Source organism: Amphibalanus amphitrite, unplaced genomic scaffold (assembly GCF_019059575.1).
Source record: "Amphibalanus amphitrite isolate SeventyFive unplaced genomic scaffold, NRLGWU_Aamphi_draft 000421F_arrow, whole genome shotgun sequence".
Taxonomy (NCBI): Eukaryota; Metazoa; Arthropoda; class Thecostraca; order Balanomorpha; family Balanidae; genus Amphibalanus; species Amphibalanus amphitrite.
Window position 1 is genome coordinate 281,091 of NW_024881915.1, and position 17,691 is coordinate 298,781.

The 17,691-nt window shown below is 49.1% G+C and overlaps 2 protein-coding genes and 1 long non-coding RNA gene across 27 annotated transcripts in view; 1 reads left to right on the plus strand and 2 right to left on the minus strand.

Annotated features, from left to right (window-relative positions):
• Positions 1-3,445: 3,445 nt before the first annotated feature.
• LOC122391085 (endoplasmic reticulum chaperone BiP-like) lies at positions 3,446-12,244 on the plus strand. 3 transcript variants are annotated; one of them, XM_043384680.1, is made up of 5 exons: positions 3,446-3,484; positions 5,031-5,350; positions 9,226-9,391; positions 9,663-9,894; positions 10,225-12,244. In XM_043384680.1, the coding sequence occupies exons 3-5, from the start codon at positions 9,261-9,263 to the stop codon at positions 11,827-11,829; spliced, it is 1,968 nt and encodes a 655-aa protein (XP_043240615.1). In that variant the 5' UTR covers positions 3,446-3,484; positions 5,031-5,350; positions 9,226-9,260; the 3' UTR covers positions 11,830-12,244. The 3 variants fall into 3 exon arrangements, with proteins under 3 accessions (XP_043240615.1, XP_043240614.1, XP_043240616.1); XM_043384679.1 differs by lacking the exons at positions 3,446-3,484; positions 5,031-5,350 and adding an exon at positions 8,596-8,998; XM_043384681.1 differs by lacking the exons at positions 3,446-3,484; positions 5,031-5,350 and adding an exon at positions 8,846-8,913.
• On the minus strand, positions 6,328-8,497 carry LOC122391088. Of its 2 annotated transcripts, XR_006258272.1 has the most exons (3): positions 8,363-8,497; positions 7,619-7,851; positions 6,328-6,743 (listed from the first exon to the last, which is right to left on the minus strand). It is a non-coding gene; the product is annotated as an uncharacterized LOC122391088 (long non-coding RNA). The 2 variants fall into 2 exon arrangements; XR_006258271.1 differs by having other exon boundaries at positions 7,619-8,497.
• Positions 12,245-12,465: 221 nt separating the features above from the next.
• The window catches only part of LOC122391084, a 46,936-nt gene continuing 41,710 nt past the window's right edge, over positions 12,466-17,691 (minus strand). For 13 of the 22 annotated variants that reach the window (XM_043384664.1, XM_043384663.1, XM_043384661.1 and 10 more), the window contains 7 exons: positions 16,971-17,111; positions 16,213-16,230; positions 15,277-15,351; positions 14,844-14,951; positions 14,401-14,541; positions 13,994-14,176; positions 12,466-13,790 (listed from right to left, as the gene is read on the minus strand). In XM_043384664.1, coding sequence (XP_043240599.1) covers positions 13,621-13,790; positions 13,994-14,176; positions 14,401-14,541; positions 14,844-14,951; positions 15,277-15,351; positions 16,213-16,230; positions 16,971-17,111 — 836 coding nt within the window. In that variant the 3' untranslated portion in view covers positions 12,466-13,620. The remainder of the gene's footprint in view (positions 13,791-13,993; positions 14,177-14,400; positions 14,542-14,843; positions 14,952-15,276; positions 15,352-16,212; positions 16,231-16,970; positions 17,112-17,691) is intronic. The other 9 variants (XM_043384677.1, XM_043384658.1, XM_043384675.1 and 6 more) reach the window with 3 other exon arrangements.

Sequence of the window (17,691 nt, forward strand, 5' to 3'; positions counted from 1 at the left end):
GGCATGTAAGTTGACCTATGGGCACTACTTCGTCCCAGTGAATTTTTAGTCTCTAGGTCACAGGGGTCATGAGATATGGGTCATGCAAATTTTTAGGTTTTCCGGAACATTGAAATATAAAGTATTTTTTATCTCTACAACGGTTCACCGGATCAAAAAAAGTTATATATGAAATAAGAAGCGCAAAGGCTGGTGCGTCTAGCAAAAATGTGAACGAAACCCCAGGGCCATTTTTTGACCCTTTGACCTCGTGACCTTTTCTTGACCCCGTGACCTTTCAAATTTGTCCTATTTTAAAAATTCCGATTTTTTCTATCAGAGATGCCTTATCCATGCTCTTAATAGTGGTATGTGATTTGGTTGGTATATCGGACCCGTTGACCTCAAACTGAGGCCAACAATGTGGTCATGACCTGACATGAAAATGACATCTGCCGAGAACGTCGAGAATTATAGGCAATATGGGTGTCATATGAAAGCTTACTTCACGGAGAATACATTGGTGGTGTTTTTGAGTAGGTATGGGCCGGGTCAAGGTCACATTAGGTCAGTGACCTAACACAGCATTGTGTTCTTTGAAGGTGGCGTATTTTATTTGTTTGGTAAGCCCAGTGATCAGCACACAATAAAAAGGAAACAAAACGTCATAAAACACCGTCTGTCTTTATTCGAAAAGCACAGATAAAATGCATTCACCCATATACACACACTTGCACAAACACACACACACATACATACACCTTATTCGAGGAAGATCTTTCAAACAAACCTCAGTAACACACGCGGTGTGAAGAACGAGTCTCAGAAGACTAGGAGAGCTTGAAGGCTGCTATGGTGTGGGAGTCGAGCGGTACAAAGCGGTGAAACGTCCTGGTACCTACTACCTACCCTTCACCGTGCGGGCACTTGTGAACCGTTCTCTTTATTTTCGTCTTCGTTCCTGCTATTTGCGTTGCCGAAACGAAGAAGAAATGCATTTTATCGGTAAGGTGGTCCTCACAGTATTATCAATACCATCGCATGCGCTTTTGCCATGCGAGGTGGCAAAACATCCACTCACATTGTACACCGAAATCCTCGGCATGATGACATATATTTGCAAAATTGTATTTGTTCTTGTACTGGGACGCTGCTCCGTCAGAGAAGTAGTGCATTTTTTAGTCTTGGGCATTCATTTCAAATGTGGGGAATAACCACTGCCTGAAATGCCGCTTCAGCTCCCGCGTCAGCTCCCGCAACGCAAATAGCAGAAACGAAGACAAAAATGAAAGAACGCTTCACAAGTGCCCGCATGGTGAAGGGTACCAGGACGTTTCACCGCTTTGTACTGCTCGACTCCAATACCATAGCAGCCTTCAAGCTGTCCGAGTCTTCTGAGACTCGTTCTTCACAGCGCGTGTGTCACTGGGGTTTGTTTGAAAGAACTTCCTCGAATGAGGTATATGAATGTGTGTGTTTTTGCGAGTGTGTTTATATGGGTATGTGTGCATTTTATTTCTGCTTTTTGAATAAAAAAGACGTTTTATGACGTTTTGTTTCCTTTTTATTGTATGCTGATCACTGGACTTACCAAACAAATAAAATACGCCACCTTCAAAGAACACAATGCTGTGTTAGGTCACTGACCTAATGTGACCTTGACCCGGCCCATACCTACTCAAAAACACCACCAATGTATTCTCCGTGAAGTTAGCTTTCATATGACACCCATATTGCCTATGATTCATGATGTTCTCGGCAGATGTCATTTTCATGTCAGGTCATGGCCACATTGTTGACCTCAGTTTGAGGTCAACAGGTCCGATATACCAACCAAATCACATACCACTATTAAGAGCATGGATAAGACATCTCTGATAGAAAAAATCAGAATTTTTAAAATAGGACAAATTTGAAAGGTCACGGGGTCAAGAAAAGGTCACAAGGTCATAAGGTAAAAAAAATGACCCTGAGGTTTCGTTCACATTTTTGCTAGATGCACCAGCCTGTGCGCTTATTATTTCATATATAACTTTTTTTGATACGGTGAACCGTTGCAGAGATAAAAAATACTTTATATTTCAATATTCCGGGAAACCTTAAAATTTGTATGACCCATATCTCATGACCCCTGTGACCTAGAGACTAAAAATTCACTGGGACGTAGTAGTGCCCATAGGTCAACTTGCATGCCAAATTTGAGCAAAATCGGAGAGGTCATGGTGAACATGCCTAGGTGATCTGTCATGGAATCACCCCATTTCCAATATTGACATGGACTTTTTGTTGCGACCATTATTTTGAACGTTTGTACTTTGTTTTAATTATGCTGTCTTTGTTTATGGAATCACATTTTTGACCCGGATGGATTTATATCATCTCGGTTTTATGTAACATGTATGTTATATTGAAATCTGATGGCCCTTTTGTGGACCCTCCTGCGCTGCGGCCAAGCTGCGGCTAGGGTTGGCGTTACCTACGTGTTCGTGTATGTCTGTGTGATGTACGTCAGCACAGCTGGCGGCTGTGCGTAGGCCACTGGCGTTTCGTATCACGTGATCACCCGCAGCCGTCGATGTCCTATACCACGTGTTCGGCCCGGGCTGTCGTGTTGTTACATCAGCCCAGCTGCGTAACTACGGGCGGGAATTAACGCCATCGGCTTTGCGCTGTGTCCGGGCTGCCTGTCACTTCTCAGGGATTGCGTTTGTGGGGAGGGGAGCTAGTTCAATGACACTCATCTGTGAGCTACGTTTTTACACGTGTGAGAGTGTGAAGGGTGTGACGCACAAACAATGTACAAATACAAAGTGTTTCTGGAGCCTGACGGGCGTTTTGCGATATTATTGGCTAATGGTTCAGGTTGTCATATCCTCCCGAAGACGACCTGTACTGAATGAATGTTGGAAAATTTGCTCTCGAGTTGCAAGAACAACTGCAAAAATAAATTATACTATATAGCCGGTGTATAATTTGTCAGAGTATTGTTGCTCTATCACTTCGGAATAAGGAGCATGTAGTCCTCCCCCCTTTTCTCCATGTCGAAAATTATACGGATTAATGATTATCCAGAGGAGTTTTGAACTAATGAGATTTTGGGGGGGGGGGGAGATGGCGTTAAGCCTTTAAAAACAGTTAAAACAAAAATGAAACAAGAGGGGCTGCGGAAACATCAGCCGCGATGGAAAACGAACGTCGGGCATGCGGTCTGATTTCTGTGAGTAAGTGGCTGCTCTAACTCCTACTTTCTCGAGGTTTCCCGTGTGTTCGAAAGCGTTCAAGACCAACTGCCATTGCATCAGCCTCGTTTTGATGTCTTGTCTCGCCACCAATCACAGACGGCGTCGTCAGGTGAAGCATTGTTCAGCCAATGAGAGTATCAGAAGTGTCCTGACGTCATAGCTCACAGCCAATCAGACTTCGGGTAGTGTGCTTGAGGGTAATCGACGTCGAACATGTGCTAGAAAACGCGTGACGTTTGTTTACGTTAGGCTGCCGGCGAATTCTCTGAGGGGTGTTCACGGGCACCGCACACTGCTGCGTGCGGTGTGTGCGGAGCGTCCAGCAGGCGTGGGGGTAGGGCAGGGGCGTCGCCACGGATTTTTGACTGGGGGGGACGGATTGGCTGACTAAAAACCCAAAAGCTAGTTACCGTACAATTTCAGGCCTATGCACTACTTATAACGCATACACAATACACATGTTCTCATGTTCTCGCGTGGAGGCGTTATTAGTCACACTCTTTTCTATCTGTGCATGAATTGGCGGCGCGAAGCGCCGCGAAAATTGGCAAAAACTCTTGGCAAAACAGTCCCAAAACGCATAAATTTTGCATCCCGAGTAATAACTTTGATACCAGGACAGTTAGGATCTGGTCACCAAGTCCAGCAGCCCTGCCTCTAAAAAATCGTGTGGTCCTCTGTCAACCATAGGTACAGCTTATTTCCAAGAAGTTTGAAACTCTGTGCAGTGTAGCTGCAGGACCGCGGGGTCGGAGTCGACTTCGGTCGTAGTCGACGGTTTTGGTCGGATACGGAGTTGGAGTCACCAAAGTCGTACCAGACTTCAACTCTGAAGTCAGAGTCAACGTCATCCCCGAGGATGGGTCGGATAAAAGCTGGAGATTCTGTTGGCTGTGGTGATTGAAGGCCGGGTCATGGTAAGACCAATGTAGGACCATACTGAGTATTACATCCTCCTGGGCTCTCTCAGACCAGGACGAGGTCCTCTCACCCTCAAGCATCAAGCGTTCAAAGGACATGGTGAGACCTTCTGCTGTCGGATGGCCTTGAACGGGAAGAGGGCCGTTTGAGAGTGAGCTGAAGGTCTTGACTATTACGAATATCCTACATAAAATGTGTGGTCTTTGCAAGCTTGAGACTTTGGGACAGATCTTCAGCCCTTGTTGAATATGGTCGCCTCTACAACTGGAGCTTTGGCTCCCTATCGAGGACCTGGGACGGACAGTCCAGAGCTGCACCTCGTAGGTAATGTTATCTTTTAACGTGCCAAGAAATGTTCAAAGAGACAAAAGCATCACATCACATGTTTTTCACTCCGATGCGGGCCGAGGGATGCCGTGATCGGAGATGGGGTGGGGACTCCGAGCGATTTTTTAAAAGCCGGAGTCAGAGCTACCAAAATCAATCTACTCCGCAGCCCTGCAAGCAAGTGCAGTGTCAGCAATTCGCATGATTCAATTTGTATACGAGTAGGTATCCGCAATTTCATCCCAAAACGACAATACACCAATTTCGTTGATCACTTTTTTAATCATTCATGAGGATATTTTTGCGGGGGACGTCCCCCCCGGATTCCTCGACTGGGGGGGACGCGTCCCCCCCGTCCCCCCCGGTTTCGACGCCCATGGGGTAGGGGATGGGTAGAAGGCTCTGACGTCACGGCTGCGTGCGGTGGACGGTCCGCTGTGGCCAGTCCCGACCGGCCACAGCGATCGCTGTGTGCGGTGACGGAAGGCTGACGTAGGGACGCAGTGGGCGGAGCTTGGAGGCTGTGTGCGGTCCGACCGCACACAGGGCCCGTGAACAGCCCTCTGGGCTGTATGGGAGTCGTGCATTAGTTAGATTGGTTTCGTCAATTGGTGTTCGAGTACAAGTATAAAGCCGGTCGTTGCTGTGTAGTGGCATTCAATCCGAGCCCCAGAGTCGACACAGTGAGTTCATCGTGGAGTGAAGCCTTTGCTTGCAAGCGGTTCAATTCAGCGGTGCTCTGCCACAAAGTTGAAGTCGACAGCTCTCAAGCTTGATCGTCCAAGTCAACCGGTGTTGTTCATTTATCTGAGGTTGAGAAGAGACATTTGGTATTCCTGCCTAGGGCAGTTTGCTGCAGCATTGACCAAGTTATAATCTGGGTAAGTGATTAGACAGTGTCATTTTGCACTTATTCATTGCAATTCAGTTGGGCAAACTACGGGGAGGTAATCAAGAACTTGATTAATCAAGTTCATGATTATTTTATGCCCATATTTGGTCATGTTTGCAGCCCGTCACGAAAACGGCCGAATCTCGATTCAGGGTCTACGGAGATGCACGAAAATTTTAAGACCGATAGAGAAGAAGTCACTCTACAAGTGTAATCTTTGAATGATTCAAGTTGAAAATCGTGAGGCGGTAGATTGCAACCAAAACGTAATCAACAACTTGATTACGAGGCGTCGTCCCGGGAGTCCGATGATCAACTTCTTGATTACGCAGCCAGCTGGCTAATCATGATCTTGATTTCGCATTCAGCTGGCTAATCACGATTTTGATCGCGCTGATCGTGCTACTGGCGAGCGTTGAACAATGCAGCTAATTAAAAGATACAATGATAATGGTGTATATAAGAGACAAAATCAATCAGTTTTGGTGGGATGGAATTTATGTTGCAGTTAATGTTTCTCATGAATGACTTTACCGAGCCTGTTCAAATTTTGTGTGTGGCTGGAACTTGGAAGCGGATTAGCTATAAGCTTTGGACGAATCGGGGATAAGATATATTTGCACACGCGCACCTTATTTCTGTATCTCCAGAACGGCGTCACCGATTGTTTTTCAATTTTGGTGGGTGGCTAGAGACTCAATAGCTGTAAGCTTTAGACGAGTTAGGGATGTGGCACACACATGTGAACTTGTGCACGAGCACACGTCTTCTCGCGCTTGCTCGCTCACATTGCCGAACACGGAGCTGAAAAAAGACCACCCCGAGCAAGAACACCGCTGTCCGCGATAAGCGGCCTGACCATAAGTCAGCTCAAATGATAAGCTGCATACGACCGTCGACCACATATATTGGACGAATAGCGTCACAACCCAGAGCCCGTGTAACCAAGCACAGATCAAAGATATATTTCAAGAAATGTGTATTTATAGTCCTGCCGGTGGAAGGCTCATAGAATTGGCAAACGCTTCCGACACCCCGCAGCGGCATGCTCTACGGGGATCTCACTCTACTTGCTTCACGGTCGCAATGGCCGCCGCTGATGGCGGCACATCGGCCTTCACCCCACCAAACACTTTGGTTCTCAGAAACTAATTCAGATTGACCATATTTTTAGGAGTTTTGATGTTAAAAATCCAAAATGCGGCCTGCCACAGCAGGAATGCTTGGTCTGGTGGCGCCGATACCACCTCCTGGGCCTCGACGAATACCGCGTCTTCCCCGCCCAGCTCTCCATTCACGATTATGGGATGGAAAGTTTTGCGGGCCTCCGTTGGCTTCCGTCGTCTCTTGGAGAATGCGCTGCAGGTTCTCCAGCTCATCCCCTGCAAAATGTTCATAACCAAATTATAGGTACACTTAACATTGCGTGGGAGAAAATGGAGGAGAAAGAATATGAGAGAAGGAGGGAAAGAGTAAAGGAGAGAGAGAGAGAGAGAGAGAGAGAGAGAGAGAGAGAGAGAGAGAGAGAGAGAGAGAGAGAGAGAGAGAGAGAGAGAGAGAGAGAGAGAGAGAGAGAGAGAGAGAGAGAGAGAGAGAGAGAGAGAGAGAGAGAGAGAGAGGGAGGGGAGGGGAGGGGAGGGGAGGGGAGGGGAGGGGAGGGGAGGGGAGGGGAGGGGAGAGAGGAGAGGAGACGAGGAGACGAGAGGAGAGGGAGTGAGGAAGGAAGCAAGGAAAGATGGAAGGAAGAAATGATGGAGGAGAGGTAGGCGGATGTAACAAGGCGAACAAGACAAGACATGGACCTGATGAGTTGGCGCAGGGCACTGATAGGTACTACATTTCGGCACATGATGTGAAAATAATGTACAATGCCTCAGACTCAGCAGTCTGGAAAATGTAGGTACAAATTACACATGCATTAGTGAAGAAGTTTCTGCATTTAGATTAGAATGAATTGTTTTGAAAACATTAGACAATGCCTGTATCTTGAAAAAGGATTAGATTGGGCTGTGTCAGGACAAAACTGGGGATGAGTCATGTGAGCTCGCAAAGTTCCAAAGTTGTGCCAGGCAACTTCATGAGATCACACTGAAGGAGCTCCAGCGAATTATTTTCAGCATGCCCAGCTTGAGTGTGCAAAATGTACACTGGACTGGACCACTGTAGTGTCTGAACGTGATGCATTAAACTGAACGTGACACACCAGCGACAAAACAAAACACTACAACCATCTATTGCAAAAACAATTCATACATACCTGCAGCTGTATGAATTCAGCAGCATCCTGGCCTGCTGTCTTGCATGAGCGATGCACATAATACAAATGTAGCTGTACTTAGTCCGCTTAATTCCAAAGAAGTTCATCATATCATTTTTTGATTGAGCGTTCCTCAACATAGGACGATAGGTACCATTATCACGAGCTTCCTGAGCAATACTGAGGTGACGGTGATGCCCACTGCTACAGCGAGGAGGTGGTACTTTGATGAGCTGTGGAAAAACACACATTTGCAGTCACCACTTCTATTATTGTTCTATGAATCCATGACAAAGCCACTTAGAATGCAAGTATGAATAACCTAGCATAAGCCCAAATTTAACTTTTCATTAAAAACTAAAAGATATATCCTATCGGTCCCTGCTTGCACAGACAATTGACTGAATAAATGATATGGCCACACTGCAAACTTTTGCACAACCTGCCAGGCCATAACATTTCTAGCTACTGTGGGCAGTTAAATGTGTCTCTCTAATCAACAATTGCCCCAAACAACAAAATAGGCCTATTATTTACTTTAAGATAAACTATAACCCTGTAAATAGCATTACATTTCGTAAATAATTAAAATATTATACCGCGGAAAGCATGCGCCATGATAGCCTACAAAATCATCATAAATTCTATCGCGATATTTCAACATTTATACCGACGCACATGAACGTTGAGGCTATTCAAATTTACAAACATGATCTAAATTATTTAAAAAATGCTAATTTTTACCTATAAGAACCAAATTACCAATAATTCGGCGTTAATTTCCGGCCTCACCAACACACCGACAACACACAAATGGCGGCGTGCTAACAGGCGACGGTGCCTTTTGGAAGAAATGTTTATTACGACCAATTTAAGACGTGTGTAAAATGAATGTTCAATTATTTATTTTTAAATTAGAAACGTAAAAATGTGGATAAAAGAATAATATCCGCCTAAAAAGGGCTTTAAGAAATATCACTTTTCTGAAAAAGTTAGGCTAGCAGTTTATCTTTCGCCATATGAGCTAAAGTACATATCCCACTGCTACCGGTCCATATCATTTCGGGAGAATAGAATATTGCGTTTCACCTGGTAAAAAATCGTGTCGATATGGACATTATAACAATCGAAACGAAACACTTGAATAGTTTGGTGCACGAAAAGTAATCAAAATCTTGATTACAACTCCTTATATGGTCATGCCACGCCCCATTTTCATGACGTCATAATCATGAACTTGATTAATCAAGTTCGTGATTACCTCCCCGTAGTTTGCCCAACTGAATTGGACATTGGTGATTAAAATGGCACTTTTTCAACGCCAACTCCATGCCTATTATTAAAGTACATTTATCACTTAAGATTTTGCAAAGTTTGGAGGTGAGCAATCTTGCGAGTATGTAATGTGTGGTGCTTACGTTTGCTCTATGTCCAGTTCAAAATTGTGGGATGGTGCCCCACAAGTGAGCTCAAAGTTGGCTCAAAGATTGCCCAATGTTCACAATGTTTCACCTCCTTTATTGCTATGAAACTCCGGCTCAAGGTATATCTCCGGCTTAAGGGTGTGCCCTTGCCAATAGCCATAACTTGGTTTGGTTTTATTTCAGTTGAAACTGTTGAAACCTAGCTGAAGAAGAGGTGAATGTCAAAACCAAGCATGAGGACTCTTCTGCTTCTGTGCCTTGTTGGTGCTGCTTTTGCAGCCCAGAAGTCTTCAGAAGCTGAAGATGTTGGGACAGTCATTGGCATTGATCTTGGAACAACCTATTCATGGTAAGTTAATTGCAATTTTCTTTTAAAAAGGTTAGAATTTATAGCAGGCATTAATTTTTGCGAGATGCTAGTACAAATTCAGTGGCTTTTATTGCTCATTTTAAAATTGAATTACAGTGATTTACCAAAGTAAATAAGTTAAATAGTTACAGGGTTGCAAGTTCTTCAGTTACAGATACTGTTCAGTTCAAGCGCTTCTAGAGATGTAACTATATTTTATAGTGAGACAATCATCACAACCTATTTCTAAATAGACACATCTTTCTTTCAGTGTTGGTGTATTCAAGAATGGGAGAGTGGAGATCATAGCAAATGACCAGGGCAACCGCATCACTCCATCCTATGTGGCGTTCACCAAGGAGGGTGAGCGTCTCATTGGTGATGCCGCAAAGAATCAGCTGACCAGTAATCCAGAGAACACCATCTTTGATGTGAAGAGGCTGATTGGAAGGGACTGGAATGACCAGAATGTTCAGAAGGATGTCAAACTTCTGCCATTCAAGGTATGTGCAACAATAAGTTCAATATTTCTATGGAGCTCATATGCTATACCATATTGTTTATTAACCAATGCAGGCTTATAAGCTCTGCTGTAAGCTGTATCATCTCTATTTTAACATAATAAGCAAAGAGCATCACTTCATTGTCCATTGGTTGGATGATTAAAAAAAAAAAATGTTTTGCCTCAGAGTAAAAGAAGTGGAGCAACAACAAGTCAAGTCATCTCATTGTACATCACCCAGTGCTTATCGGACTGATAATTATGCAGTGTGACAGTGTATGACAGTGTTTTCACATGTTCAGTGTGTGACACATTTCTGAATCATCCACAGGTGGTGGAGAAGAACGGCAAGTCGCACATCAAGGTGACGGCCGGCGGCGAGCAGAAGGTGTTCTCCCCGGAGGAGATCTCGGCCATGGTGCTCTCCAAGATGAAGGAGACGGCCGAGTCCTACCTGGGCAAGAAGGTGACGCACGCCGTGGTCACGGTGCCGGCCTACTTCAACGACGCTCAGCGCCAGGCCACCAAGGACGCCGGCGCGATCGCCGGTCTGACCGTGATGCGTATCATCAACGAGCCGACGGCGGCCGCCATCGCCTACGGCATGGACAAGGAGGGCAGCGAGAAGAACGTGCTGGTGTTCGACCTGGGCGGCGGCACGTTCGACGTCTCGCTGCTGACCATCGACAACGGCGTGTTCGAGGTGGTGGCCACCAACGGAGACACCCACCTCGGCGGAGAGGACTTCGACCAGCGCGTCATGGAACACTTCATCAAACTCTACAAGAAGAAGTTCAACAAGGACCTGCGCACCAGCAGTCGCGCGGTACAGCGACTGCGGCGTGAGGTGGAGAAGGCCAAACGCACGCTGAGCGCGCAGCACCAGGTGAAAATCGAGATCGAGAACCTGTTCGAGGGCCAGAGCTTCTCCGAGACGCTGACCCGTGCCAAGTTCGAGGAGCTCAACATGGACCTGTTCCGCGCCACCATGAAGCCGGTGCAGCAAGTGCTGAAGGACGCTGGACTGCAGAAGAAAGACATCGACGAGATTGTGCTGGTCGGAGGCTCAACCCGCATCCCTAAGATCCAGCAGCTGGTGAAGGAGTTCTTCAACGGCAAGGAGCCTAGCCGCGGCATCAACCCGGACGAGGCGGTGGCCTACGGCGCCGCTGTGCAGGCAGGCATCCTGAGCGGCGACAAGAGTACCGGCAACCTGGTGCTGCTCGACGTGAACCCGCTGACGCTCGGCATCGAGACGGTCGGCGGCGTCATGGCCAAGCTGATCCCGCGCAACACGGCCATCCCCACCAAGAAGTCGCAGATCTTCTCGACGGCAGCCGACAACCAGGACACAGTCACCATCCAGGTGTTCGAGGGCGAGCGGCCGATGACCAAGGACAACCACGAGCTGGGCCGGTTCGACCTGACCGGCATCCCGCCAGCCGCGCGCGGCGTGCCCAAGATCGAGGTGACGTTCGAGATTGACGCCAACGGCATCCTGCAGGTGTCGGCCGAGGACAAGGGCACCCAGACTAAGAAGCAGATCACCATCACTAATGACCAGCAGCGACTGACGCCAGAGGACATCGAGCGCATGATCGAGGAGTCGGAGCGCTTCGCCGAGGAGGACCGACTCGTCAAGGAGCGCGTGGAGGCCAGGAACGACCTCGAGGCCTACGTCTACAACCTGAAGAACCAGCTGAGCGACGAAAAGCTGGCCGGCAAGCTGTCCAGCGACGAGAAGACCGAGATCGAGACGGCCATCGAGGAGCAGCTCAAGTGGCTGGAAGACCACCAGGACGCCGAGACGGCCGAGTTCCGCGCCCAGAAGAAGGCGGTCGAGGACACCGTGCAGCCCATCATCGCCAAGCTGTACCAGGGCGCGGGCGGCGCGCCGCCCCCGGGCGGACCCGACTCGGACCGGGAGGAGCTGTAGACGTCCGCGGCGGCCGCCGCACACCGCCGAGTCTCGGCGTACTCATGTGATATGGACTGAAGGACTCGAGGACATGGTCAGTGAAGGAAATGGATGGAGTAGAGCTTTCAGAGTGTGGTCCACGGGAGGGGTTTCATTCGGGTATTGCACGATTGATGTAGAAAATAGTCTGTTAGATTTGCTGCATTATCAGCAGTGGCTTGATTGTGTTTAGGTTTACAGTCTTTCTTTGTGTTGCCGTGGGATTAAAGACATTATTTTATTGGATGCGTGCGTGTGCGCGTTGTATCGTTACGGCAGAGCGGTAATTTCGTTCAAGTTCGTCACTGGTTCCTAGAGTTACAGATAGAGGAAATATTTCGTGATACCTCCAGTTGCTGCGTGTTTTGTACAAATAAAGAAAATGAACTCAAAATAATATGTTTGATTGGCCTGACGAGACTCGAGGACGGTAGTCAACATGCTCGGGATTTCACTGCGCTTTGTGACGCGTCCATTCTACAGAAATATTACCACAACATTTCAATGAACAGACTTCTCGGTATATCTTAAACAAATACGACGAATGTCACGGTCGTCACGTCTTGACAAGTCATCCCGCGACGCGCACAGCGCAGTTTCAACTTAACCAGGGTGTGCCAAAACCATCGTGTATTCCTCCCCGTCTTTTGTTGACAAGTTACAAAGCACTTGCAATGGAACAAACAAATGAGCCAGCGTCGGGCACGGCTCGTTCAACAGGCGACGCCCACGTCGCGTCGGAGTCGCGTTGTGGGACGGAGGGGAAGAGAGACGGAGCGAGAGGGGCGCAGGTCAGGCGGGCGGCCCCTCCCGGCCCCTGACGCCGGGCGGCGCTGCCGCCGGCCGCCGGGAGCTCACACCGTGTCCTGAGGTCACCCTGAGGGGCGCGGCGGGGCCGGCGCCGGTCACTGGCGTCCCGGCACTGGCGGAGCGCCCGGCCGGCCGGCGGCGAGCGCCGAGGGGCGGCGGCCGGCGGGCGGACGGGTTCGGTCGCACTCCGGCCGCCGCGAGCAGCACACTACGGACGCGAGTTAGAGCTACGGCGCGGGGCAGCGGTCAGTCGGTTAAAAAATGTGTCGGACCAAGCGAAGCAGAGCGTGGCGTGGCGGTCCGGGGGCCGGTCAGACCGTGCACACGCTCACAAGCGCGGGCAACAACCGGAAACAAGAACAAAAAACGGCGAGCCGCAGACGGCTCCACACAGCTCACACACACGCACACACAATCGCACGCACGAAGATGACGACTCCATCGGAGATGATTGCACACTCACCTATGCGCCGCACACTCGGTCGCATGGGAACACACGCGCACACATACACGATCGACTAGGACGTTTTGTATCACATGAACAGTTAACTCTGAGAGCGTCTTTGGGCAATGGCTCCGTTCGACTGTCCATCTCCAATCGAAGCTGAAACAAGTCGTGTTGATGTCCACTGGAGCGCACTCATGATTCAGACGGATGCCTCAGATGTCGGAAAAGGCGGGACTCAATTGTCAATGTCGTCCAAATGGAAGACGGGGACGATAGTTGTGTTGGGCGCCTCACTGATATCGCAGAAGGCAGTATTGCGCCGACCACTCGGTCAGTGTCCAGCCGCGCCACGGCGTCTCACGATTGCCACTATGGGTCATAGTCCGGGACCGGCGGGCGGCCTGCCGAGTTTGGGACAGTTCAGTTCAGTGGTGGCCGGCCGCGGCTGTATCGGGGCTCATCCAACTACACGGCCCGCTCCGCTCACCGCTGTCAGACGACCGTGGAGCGTCTCACGCCGCCTTCTGCTGGTTGCCATGGAAACAGAACACCAGGAACGTGGTGTAGCCGACAAAGGCCACTGACACGGCGCCGATGGCGTACATGAACAGGTTGAGCTCCGGGTGCTTGTAGCGGTTCTTCTGCAGCCAGTCGAGTACCTCCGTCTCGTTCAGCAGGTCGCCTGCGGGAACATCGGTCGTTAACTGCCGCCCTTGGCCGGGTGATAATCGATAAATATTGACTGAAAAATAAGCAAATTAAGCATGGCCCCCTTTCCCTATCGTATCGTACATAGAGCCAATGCGCACATCATTGCCTCACATTTGTCATGGTAATTCCTTTTGGGAGGTATTTATAACGCATCTAGTTACTTTGCGAACTGACCTCTGTAGATGCTGGGGAAGCGCCTTCTGAAATACACCATGGCCGGCAGCTTGCTGATGCCGTACTTTTTGGCGTAGCGAGTGTCTCTGATCTTGACGAAGGTGATGTCGAGGTTGTCGGCCTCGTCGTCGATGGTCTCCAGCTCGGTGAGAACCTCGTCACAGCGCGGACAGTCGTTCTCATCTGAGAGCGATGAGAGTTAGTTATCAGAGACGAACGCACCGTCACTCGTCAGTCAGCAGTCCCGTACAACGGCGGCAAAATGGGCTATTTGTTCCACTGGTGGCAAATTTTCGGGAAATCGTCTTGGCAGCCCACACAACCTACAACTCGCACAGAACAATATTCGCTCTCGTCTAAAGTATCAACACATCATAAATGATGACAAGCTAAGTGGTGTAACGTACAGAAGTAGACGGCGACGAAGTCGTTCTCGTCGAGCAGTTTGTCCAGCATCTTGCGGTTGACCTCCTCGATTTCGTCTTTGATCTCCAACACGTCCTGAGAGGTCAGCCACGAGAGCACCTTCTCGTCGTCGGTCATGTCACCTGCGGGAAAATAAACAAACGTCAACATCGTAACTACCAACAACAAACACAGTACAACGTGACGACTGACGTCAGTAGACAAGAAACATGGTAAATATGACACTTGTGGGCAACAGACACGGTTATTATAATGCCTGAGTATGTACAACAGTCACAGTTGCCGGACGACCCCACATCGATGATTTATTGAAGAGCTCCAGAGTTGAACGAGCTAAAATTAGCGAAGCCACTAGCGGCCCAAGCAGCCACCCATAACTTCGTGTGCTGCTTATGTCCTCGCTTCTCTCATCAACCGCCCCTACCTTCATAGATGATGGGGATCCTCTTCCTGAAGTAGACGAGCGCCGGCGTGTGTAAGATGTGGTACTTCTGGGCTGCCTCCTCGTCACTGATCTTCACAAAGTCAATGCCTGGTGGGAACCGGGACAAAGAAGCTGGTCAGATGCACAGCACTCCGAGCGTCGTCGTTTAAGTACTCTGCAAACAATATTGCAAGCTAAGTAGAATCTTTGACTATGCAAGTTCCAGTAATGAACGCTCAAGAAGTGTTCGCTTGATAAAACTTCCAATGATGCATGATCCCTCTCCTCTCCTGGTTAAATACCCTCGCAACATTGCCAGTGCTGTCTACGCCCGACCCTGGCGGCTGCAAGTTCACGACCCGTGATCCCGTGATCGCGTGACCGGCCTGTAGTGACCCAAAGCGTGGGTCTAGCAGCGCCCACCGTCACTCACCATACATGTCAGCCTCGTCGTCGATGTTCTCAAGCTCCTCCAGGATGGCTCCGCAGTCACTACACTCCTCGTCATCTGTCACCACGGGGCAGAGGTCAGGGTAGGGGTCAGGGCAGGTCACGGACAGAGGTGTCACCAAAGAGCCTGCAAACGCGGTAACGGGGGTTCAGAGCATTGACAAAAATGATTGTATCTATCAAGATCCGTCCAATGACCGGTCTTTGGGAAGATTCAGGTGATCTGTAAAGTAAATTCACAAACCCAAACCATGTCATCATCAGTCGACTGAGATGCGCAAAAAAAAAATCACGAATGAATGGGAGCTTAGGTAGGTGAGATGATATTTTACGTTAGATTAGACTGGAATGGAAACTAAATCATCATTCACCAAGCTAACTCGAGTACGAAATGGTTTACCATGAAATAATTAAGTGGGTATTCACAATAAACAATAAACACAGTTATAAACCGCTAGTGAGGACACTGGCGAGAGGCGCCTGATAAGCGCATGATTTTGATAAGTTACTTCAGTCTACAAATATACATGTCGGAAACTAAGATATACCTAAACTCAACGTCATGCGAATGCGTTGATCTCATTAGTAGATAGTAGTACCGTACTTGGACCATCCGTCACTAACTAAACAAAACTACCGAGTACCAAATGGACGGGAGAGGGAGGGTGAGCGGACAGCGCCCGACATATAACACAGAGACGGTACGTTAATTCCTCCGAACTAAGCCATTCCCACTGACTGACTCGCGAACGATCAGAGTAACAGTAAAAGCAGGGCAGTGGCAAACACAAAGACAAGCATCTAACAGTGACTGTGCCCAGGCGTTGTACTGAAGCGCTTAGTGGCGGAGAGGTCGGGCCACAGGCACAGACCTACAGGGTGTGTCTGTGGGTCACGTGGGTCAGTGCGGTCAACTTACAGAGGTCCTTTCCGCCGGCTGCAATGCACAAATGTAGCGTTGTATAAGCATATAACGCTGGATCCTAGCAGCAAATAATCCGCTATCCATAAGCTGCTATCTAAAAGTTCACTGGCGCCCTTCATACACTATACAGCACACATACCTACATATGCATCAATCGAGCTTACACTATATGGCCTGCCAAAGCGATGGCAAACAGGCTTGAGGCTAATATCGGATTCGTTCGCGCCTAACTGCGGTAGTGATTGTAATGCAGCCCGAGTCGTAACTATTTGGCTTTCTGCTAAGCAACCGAAATCCGCTATTTGCTATTCCCCGTAGCCGCACGAAAAGCCCAATGACATACGAGAAGCACGCTACATGAAGTAGTCAGCCCCACAAATTGATATAGATCCCCGTACAAGAAACAACTATGCATACTACATAGTAAGTAGGCACTAAGCTCACTTTTGGTGACGTAATGGTGACGTTTTGCTAGCAAAACATGCCCGCCTATTCGGGAGCCTAGGAATGGTAGTCCAATACAAGGAAATTATACGCTATCAAAAATTACCAAAGGTTCCAACGCTGACGTCGACAATTCAGACGAAATAGCCATCCCCGGGAAAATTAGCCAGAAACTTATAAACTACATGCATCACATAAAAACAGCCGGCAATGCGCACACCTCTATCCCTGCCCTCCCCTATCCACCCGCCTGCACCACTCGCCGCCCGCGCCTCCTCCTACTCCCCAGTCCCCCGGAGACCACTCACAGAAGAAGACGGCCACGAACGGCGACTCGTCCAGCAGGCGCTCCAGCATGCGCGCGTTGATCTCCTCGATCTCGCCGACCAGCTCTCGGTTCTCGTCATCCAGCAGCCACTCGAGCACACCGGCGGCGTTCCGAGGGTCTCCTGCCGGTCGCCGGCAGCGGCCACATGCACACAGAGTCCGACCGAGCGCGGTCTCCCCACAGGGGAGGGCAAGGGAACCAGCCGCGGCCCCGCCGGACCACCCACCCGGGACCGCCGCCGTCCGCTGGATGGCACTGAACAGACACCGAACTCGTGCAGAATGGTCTGTGGTTTTTTGTTTGTTTTGTTGGGTTAGGCCCTTTCGGTCCAATGAGACCATTTCAGAGCCGGGAGGATGATAGGATATAGGGGGAGACATTGGTCTGGGCAGGCACCCTAGTGAGTCGCCGGGGCTAAGCCCGTCCAGAGGACAGGCCACCCAGCCCCAAGGCACTCACTGCACCCGGCTACGTGGTGCACTCCCTCAGGAGCAGCGGTGCCGCTCCAAGGGAGCAGCCCGCATGAGATAAAGTTGCCTGTCCAGCCCGGAGGAGGGTTGCGGCGTGGAGAAGGATTTCAGTATCCTGAGGATAGAAGCACGGAACGGTGGACTGTGGTTTGACGGACAGATGTAATGAGAAAGTGGTTAGAAAGTGTATCGAATATCGATATTATTTAGTAAATATCCGTGCGAGCCCGG